The following is an 8,478-nucleotide window of genomic DNA, read 5'->3' on the forward strand; positions in this document are numbered from 1 at the left end:
GCGTGCGCGCGGCGCGGGTCACGTGGGCGGCGGGAGGCGGGCGGGAAAGCGCTGAGGGAGCGCGGGGCCGGTGAACGCGCGGGTGTCAAAAACTTTTATTTTAGTGGCGTTTGTCGCTTGTTCTAAAGTGCTTCGTCCATTAAACACCGGGCGCGAGGTGCTGCGGAGGCTTCCCCGTGAGGGAGATGGTGTGGAGCTGTTGGAGCGAGCCTAAGGAGGCTATCCCTGCCCATGGCAGTGGGATGGAGTAAAATCATTGAATCGTAGAATATTAAGGGTTGGAAGGGAACTTAAAAATCTCGTTTCACCCACTGCCATGGGCTGGGACACCTTCCACCACAGCAGGTTGCTCCAAATCCTGTCCAGCTTGGGCAAAACAGGAATATAATAATAAGGCTTTCACTGTTTTCTGCTATTAAGAAACCCCGTGATTACAGTAATAAAAAGGGAATATTGGCTATTCCCTCAACTTTAAACCAGCGGAGTTTTCCATTCCAGCAGTGGTCAGCAGATTCTTCTTGACCAAATTCGCCAAATCCCATCTTGGTTGGTGTGTTTTGGTTTTTTTGGTGTTTGTTTGTTTTTTTTCCCCCTGTCTTTACAGGAGAAGAATCATATAAAGCGATGTTCAGCACCTTTATCCCTCCCCACTGATCAGTGGAATCTGGTGAGGAATCTGGCAAGAAATCTCATCTTCTCTGTTCCCACCTGAAATTCTGTGCTGGAGAATCACAAATCCTTGAAAACAGCTTTGGTTTAAAATACAATAATATTTTCCTTACTGTCATGGTGTTTTGGGAATTTTTTTTTCCCAGACAGAAGAGTAGCTTGGTCAGCCACTTGTGCGATTACACCAGTTTTGTTTCCGTGGAATCAATCACCACCTTAAGTCTTATTGCCCCAAAATCCAGACAAATGCTCTGATTAACTCAGATGGGGGAAAAAAATTTATATTATTTCTAAAATTTGCGGTGCTAATTCCCTCGTAGTCCAAGTAATGTAAACATTTCAGTGTCTTTGATTGCAGTAGACCTACAAACGCGAGAGAGGGTCTTGATCACCTCACTCTGCTCCGTTGGCTTTCCAGTTCATTCCAGAGCCTTCACTGGGTCCCATCATCAGTTTGTGCTCAAATCCATCCTTTTGAAGTGATTACATTCCAAAACACGACAAAAATATGTCCCTCCTTAGGATAAAACTTGTATTCCAAGGTTTGCCGTCCATCCCACTGTGAATTAACTGAAAGCTGCTGGTACTTTTACATTCTTGACTTTAAAACTCCTGTTTTAAATTCAGTGAATGTGCAAGTAGTGCCTGAGCTGCCAATACCGTGTAACAGCTTTGGATGTGTTTATTTTGGTGGAAGCTTCACTGGGATGGGCATTCCAAGTATTTCAGGATGATTTCACAAATCTGCAGCGCCAAGTCTGTGAAATACATCTAAATATTCCATGCTGGGGGTGGATTTCTTGGTCCTTTAGGTTTTGAAAATCGATTTGCAAAGCCTAGGAAGAAATTATATTTTTTTAATGCAACAAATTCTGTATGTTACAGATGCTGATTATGTAATCCCTTAAAATAACACAGGAATTGAAAATACTTGCAATTTCAGATCTTTCGCAAGTGTTAAGATATGACAGAAAAGCAACATCTCGTAGTTGCAAATAAAGTTGTAAATGTGTAAAAACTAAATGTGTAAAACCCAATGAGCATTATTTGAAATATTTGTAGTTTGTAAGTGCTCTGCCTGGCATTTAGACTTCCAAGAACCAGGCTTTTCCTACCAAAACACGAAGAGCAAAACATACCAAAATTAAGGAAAGACCTTGGAGAGTTTGTTGGGCCAGGTTCTGATGATTTTGTCAGTGAAGATGGACTGCAGATGCCTAGAAATAAAAAATGAGACTGGAGCAGCTGGTCACTGGTCCCACACATTTAAATACTTGCTTAAAGCTATTGCAAAGATATTAGCCTGAAAACTTACTTTTTCTCACATTTTTCAATATTTTCAAGCTCTGTAAAAAAAAATAGAAAAAGGCTAGTTGGAAAAAAATGTGTGAAGCAACGGATCAGCTACTGTGGTAAAGGGAATTTGCTGGTAATGCACATGTATAAAAACACTGATAAATGTATATGTATAAATAGATCAGCTACTGTGGGAATTCACTGGTAAATGTACAAGTATCACGTTTCATAAAAACAAGTATCACATTTCATAAAAACAAACTTTGTGCCACTCTTTGGCTTTTTTCTTGTCATCCCCAAAGCCTCCAGTTTGTATTTTCCTTGCTGTTTTCCTCAAGTGCTTTTCTGTTCCACCATTACACCCCAAAGAACAATCTGACAGGGATAATTAACAGCAGCAAGAGGGGGCTGGTGATGGTTCTGTCCTTGTAGGATGGACTCAGGGGCAACTTTTTCCCAGGGAGCTGGCACCCCAGGTGGATGGAGTGCCAAAGCTGGGTTTCCCTGTTCCCAGTGCGGACAGGGTGGATGTTTGCAGTTCTACACCAGAATATTTTTATTATTCTTGTTTTCTTGCCCTGAACACAAGTGCTCTCGAAGCAGGCCCTGTTCCCCAGTGAGAGAGCAGCACCAGCTGTGCCAGAGCTCTTCTCTCTCCCTTTTTTTCCCACATCTTTTGTTTCTTTTACCTTGCTCCTCCTGAAGCATTTAATGAGATCTTTGGATGATGTTCCTGAGCCCTTGTTCTCCAAACCCACAGGACTCGAGGAATTTCTTGTAGCAGGCTGGAGACCTGGGAACATACATAATATGTACATTTTCAGTGGTCATTCACAAATCCTGATTTTTTCCAAGTGCTTTATTGCTGCTTTTCATCTCCTCTAATGAAGCACTTCTAGAATTTTTCTGCAGGTTCCCTACTTGTGTTTATTTTCGTTATATTTGCTGAACCCTCCTGCAGGGAAGTGCTGAAGCACTACCTGGTAATGCTTTGAACAAGTGGGCCATGCTCTCAGGAACCTCCAGGTTTAGGTGTGAGTGAAAAACATCAGTCAGATCCTGAGAAAAGAGCTCAGCACTCACTTGCTGCCTCAGCGAGAACAAACGACTCCGGGGTTCTTTCAGGAAGCGGAGGAGGAGAATTGGAGCTATCCTGGGCTGTCTCTGAGAAAGCAAAGATAAAAGAGTTGGTTACCTAGCTTTAAAATAATATGTATATATATATTTATATGTATTAGAAGCAACCAGCTTGTCTCAGTTGTCTCAAAGGAAACACACAACATGCAGACAAAGAGGAGGCTGCAAGGGACATCCTCATGAACAGGATGAGGCAGGAGCTGATTAGGAAATATAAAACTACCAGTTCACTTGTTTGCAGAACTGTTTAGTTCTGGTTAGAACTATTTAGTTGCAGAACTATTTAGCAACAATTTCCGTTGCACTGAGCACAGACCCTAAACACATTTGCTAAATAAAGCAGTTTCAGAAAAAAAGCAGGTCTTAATTCCAAAGATTACCCCAGCTTTAAACTTATACCTGTTCGTGGGCTCCAAAGCTTCACACTCTGGAAACAAAACACAAGGCAGGTATTTAAAATTCCCACATCCAAATGTTGTTTTCTTGCACACAAGGAAGCCAGAGAAGATGAGGAAAGGATGTGATGTGCAAACACCCTCCCACACACACCTCCACACTTGTGTAGAGGAAGACAGACTTGTGCCTCATTCTTCCACTTCACAGAGCTGTCACTCAGCTATGGGATCATCAACAGATGCCTAAATTTTGTTCAGCTCCTGTTGGTTCCACAGGGCTGGTGAAGCTCAGCAGAACACAAATGTCATGTGTTCATTGTCCTTCTCTAAATGAGGGACAATATATCTGTTACCTTGTACTGGTCTTAGAATCCCAAAAAATAATGTTTGGAGTGAATTAGATGTTGATAAGAAGGGGCTGGACTGAGGTCTCATCTTCTTTCCAATCCTGAGCCCTGAAATCCCTGGAAGTGTTCAAAGCCAGGTTGGACAGGGCTTGGAGCAACCTGTTCTTGTGGAAGGTGCCCATGGGCGGGGGGTGGAATGGGATTTTCTTAAGATTCCCTTCCAACCCAAACGATTCTATGATTCTGTGATTCTATGAAATAATTTATGGCAAGTACAAAGTGCCAAAAACTAGAGTCTTTCTCACAGAAGGAAACGTGGTAAGGAGATTGGCATAGGAATAGTGCCAGAAAAGAGGTGAAAAGCCACTTGTACCTTACATGGTCTCAGTCTCACAGGGTCATGAAACCCCTGTGAGTGAGACTCACCACTCCACTCCCAGGAGGTTCCAATATTTGGATTTCTGTCTGGAAGCTGGAAATCTGGGGTGGCCTGAGGAAATTGCCCTGGAAGCAGTTGAACACCAGAGAGATCATTCCTCATCCCAGGCACTGCCAGATGCTACAGAGCCACCCCCACGTTGGGTGAGCCCCCAGTGCTGCTCAGCCCCACATTTAATGTTGGTGATCACTCACCTGGCTCACTGGCCACAATGAAGGACTCAGGGGTGCGCTGGGGCAGGGGTGGAGGAGCATCATCATCATCATCAGGCTGTGGCAGGGGGGCTGATTGGAGAGACACAGACAGGTTACTGGCATGGCAGGACATGAGGGGACCACAGACCTGTGTAAAAAGGGAGGGGGCTGCTCCTGCCACGCACCAAAGATTGAGGTTAAACACCTCTAAACTGTGGTTACACATGGAAATAACTCCCAGCACCAACTGCACGAGGAAAATGAGCATAACCCAGCACAGAGCCAGGCATGGAGCTGGTGGCTCTGCTGCTGCTTGGCTTGGTCTGCACCTCCCAGGACTCCCCAAGGGCACCGGGATAACGAGCATGTCTTTGTGACACTGAGGGGTCTGGGAGGACAAGGTGGAGCAAGTGCCAAAGCTGTGGGCAATAGGAAATGTCTGATTGGACCAGGACTAACCAGAACAAGGAATAATTCCACCTTCCTCATATGACAGGTGGTGGATGTAATGCTACAGATCTGGGCAAAACACTTGTGATGAATCATGGAATCATGGAATGGGTTGGCTTGGAAGGGAAAATCATTAAAAGCATTTAGATCCAACACCCCCACCATGGGCAGGGGTGTCACCCATGTTGCTCAGGGCCCCTGAAGTCCTGGATCTCTCAGTCTTGGTGAGATTTCAGTGTCCCCTGCATGACACTCCGCAGCAAAGACCTGCAAACTAGATCCTCAGAGAAAACCATTTCTGGGAGCTTTCTGAATGCTTTTTGGAGTACCTCAGTGTGAGGATTGGCCACACCACCCCTGCCTCCCTGTGAGAGCTGTCCTGAGGTGACACAGTGGCTCAGAGCAGCTGTGTAATGCAAACACCAAAATTACACTGCTCTAAAAATGTTTGTGGGAAAAAAAATTCAGGCAGGATGAAGAGTGTGAGGATGAAACCAGCTGCTCCCTCAGCTCCCATGAGAGCCCAGTCCTGAGGAGCAGCTACAGCCCTGCCTGGACACCAGATGACCACACCAACCACTCCCTCCAGCATGCCCCAGTCCAGAGTGACCTGGTCCCATGTGTCCCCTTGTCCCAGCAGCACTTACCCGAGGAGAAGGTCCTCTCCTGGTCCAGGGGAGCGTGGTGGGGTGATGGGGAGCTGGCTGTGGTGGGTTGTAGGGGGGCACTGGCAGAGCACGAAGGGAGAAGCTCATCCTGCCCCCCCAGAAAGGGAAACACGGGGGACACAGGGTCGTCTGGAGACAGTGATGAGAAGTAAGGGTCTTCTGCTGAGCACAGGGAAGGGTGAGGGCATTGCCCCTGCTTCCTGTGGCCTGAGGGGCCATCTGCTGCTCGTCTGGAGGGGTTCAGGTCTGCAGAGGAAAATCCATCCTGGAAGCTCGAGTGATCTTTTGGCCACTGGGGACTCCAAACTGGCTTGGCATCCCCTGCATCCCATTCCCAGCTTTCTCCCCGCTGCCCCAGTGCTAGAGGGGTCGATACAGTCCATGCCAGAGGTGCTCTGGCACCAGGTGCCCTCCTGCCTGCTCCCTTTGGGTCCAGCTCCAGCTCCAGCTCCCAGCTGCAGCGTTTCTGAGGGGCATCCCCGGCACCCCAGGGCTCTCCAGCAGCTGCCTTCGTGCAGCTGGAGAGGTTCAGAGCCCCGAAGGAGATGGCCTGTCTGATGGGGGGTACCCCCCTGGCAGAGCTGGGCTGTGCTCCCGGGGCACACAGTGAGGGCAGGGACGCTTTGCTCTGTGCCGCTGGAGGGACATGTTGGTGTGGAGCCTGTTCCTCTGGCTCTGAGCTGCAGTAAAAGCAAAATAAAGTGGTGTAGAGTCAGAGCCATGGAGGGCTCAGAAAGTGTTAGCCCACAGCACTGCTGCCAGCAGCAATTCCCTCAGGAATGCAGAGCCCAGCCTAGAGCAAGGCTGTGCTCCATTTCAACACCGTTAAATGGTGAACAGAGGAGGCCCCTTGATATCAGCAAAAAACCAAAAAGCAAAATTATTTACAGACAGGAGTTGCTGGAATCCCAAACATGTCCACAGAGAGATCCCACCACCCTTGGAAGCTGCTGGCATCAGGAAGCTGCATCCTCGGGATTGCTACTCCTGCAGGAAGGGGCACTGGAGTGAAATGTGCAGATGGGAGATGGGACCAGTGTGGGGGCATTCCATGCCAGGCAGAGGGCTGGGGTGACCCAGCCTCCATGTTCATGAGACTTCTATATACTGTTTTATACTGTTTTCAGTTCATATGTGAAACACCGAGTGACACAAAGCCCAGGGCAGAAGAGGGGACAGATAATGGCACACAGGCTGAGACACATCAGTGAGAAGAGCAAGAATTATTAGGAAATTAGGGAAACTTTCATCACTGAGGGGGTGATGAGACATTGCAAAGGCTGCCCAGGGAAGTGGTGGAAACACCATCCATGGAAGTGCTCATCAGACATGTAGATGTGGCACTTGGGAACATGGCTTAGTGTTGGACCTGGCAGTTAATGGTTGTGCTTGGTGGTCTCAGAAGACTTTTCCAACCTTTATGATTCCATGAATTATGTTAGGAACAAACGTGAGAGTCAAAGTGAGACTCAGGGGAGGCAGCAGACCCTGAGAGTTAAAATGTTTTAGAGCACACATCAAGAAGTTCATCTCTCTGAAATTGTGTGGGTGACTGCAAATACCAACCAGGGATACTTGTGCTGGGACTTACCAGGTGAGTGAACTCAGGCCATAAATATCTTCCACTGGAGTCAGGACTGGCTTGGCTACAGGACGTCCTGCTCCTTCCTGGGGAAAGGAAATGTTTGCATACAGGAATGAGGAGGCAGAATGTAAAGAACACCAATGCGCTGCTTCAGGAGCTGCGGTTTTTGCCAAATACTTCTAATTACTAAAGCACTTGGGAATGACACCAAGGTGGAGCTGAAAACTGTAGACAAAACTTTCTGAAGAGCAACTCTGCCAGCACCTTTCTGAAATGAGAGCGCAGAGAGCTCCACAACCATCCAGCTGTGCCAAACAGCTGGCAGGCAGCCTGTGCAGACACTTTGCCTTCAGGAGCCCACACTGGGCAAGCTAGGTGCTGGTTTTGTGCATGACTCCAGCTCATGGCCATCCCCATGCTCTGCACAGTGTCCTCAGAGGACAGGGAGGTTTAGGGGGGCTAGAGGTTCGGGCAAGAGCTACAAAACCACATCCTGACTTGAGAAGTCCTCTGCATTTTGTGTCAGCCCTGTGTGACCTTTGCTCACAGACTGTCCTTAACCAGTCCAAAAAGGCTTTTTTCAGTTCTTTTCTCACTCAGCTCTGGCTTGGAATGAACTGCAAATGGTAAAACTGAGGCACAAGTCTCATCACAGGATCCCCTTCTCAATTTTTGAGATAAAAGTTTCTGACAAAATGAGCTCACTGTGACCTTCCAGGCTTTGCTGTGATGCATTTATTTTCCTGGATTTGATACAGTGAGGCTCATGTCAGCAGCCACAGAACAGCAAGAGCAAAGAAAACCTCAACCAGAAAGGTTTTGGCTATTCCTGTTAATATGCAACTTCACACCAAGACCACATTTCTTTTCCTCGGAGATGTAACAGATTTGTGAGACTTTGCCGTGTTTTTTTACAAGATATTTCCCCCTATGCCCTCCCACAGACAGGCTGTAGTGCTGATTCCCTCACTAGCACGCATGAGATAACACTTCCAGCCTCACTGCCTTGTGATCCCAAGCTTCCCAACCTGGACCTTCCCCAACCTGGTCTGAAAATCCCTCAAGTTTCACTGGCACATCCCCATGGAAATCAGCCAGTCCTGTAGAAAATTCATGCTGTTCTATTCACTCATGACATTAAGCAATCATAAAAGTATATAGAAAATAGAAAATTGTTTTGAGACTGAAGAAAATCTAGGTCTTGCTTGTGACAAGCATTGCACATTGAGGGGGAGAGCTGGATTCTCATGGGTTAACATCAAAAGAGACTCAGTTTGGGTATCAAGGGGAGTAGAAAA

At 47.1% G+C, this 8,478-nt stretch overlaps 1 protein-coding gene across 1 annotated transcript in view; it reads right to left on the minus strand.

The window, feature by feature from the left end:
* Positions 1-1,440: 1,440 nt before the first annotated feature.
* Positions 1,441-8,478, minus strand: part of PTPN22 (protein tyrosine phosphatase non-receptor type 22) — a 14,891-nt gene continuing 7,853 nt past the window's right edge. The window contains exons 12-21 of the mRNA XM_014310512.2: positions 7,187-7,263; positions 5,575-6,275; positions 4,478-4,567; positions 4,218-4,348; positions 3,502-3,529; positions 3,049-3,129; positions 2,655-2,758; positions 1,985-2,015; positions 1,809-1,886; positions 1,441-1,505 (exon numbers count right to left, since the gene is read on the minus strand). Of these exons, the coding sequence (XP_014165987.1) occupies positions 1,441-1,505; positions 1,809-1,886; positions 1,985-2,015; positions 2,655-2,758; positions 3,049-3,129; positions 3,502-3,529; positions 4,218-4,348; positions 4,478-4,567; positions 5,575-6,275; positions 7,187-7,263 (1,386 nt within the window). The remainder of the gene's footprint in view (positions 1,506-1,808; positions 1,887-1,984; positions 2,016-2,654; positions 2,759-3,048; positions 3,130-3,501; positions 3,530-4,217; positions 4,349-4,477; positions 4,568-5,574; positions 6,276-7,186; positions 7,264-8,478) is intronic.

Source organism: Geospiza fortis, unplaced genomic scaffold (assembly GCF_000277835.1).
Source record: "Geospiza fortis unplaced genomic scaffold, GeoFor_1.0 scaffold422, whole genome shotgun sequence".
Classification (NCBI taxonomy): Eukaryota; Metazoa; Chordata; class Aves; order Passeriformes; family Thraupidae; genus Geospiza; species Geospiza fortis.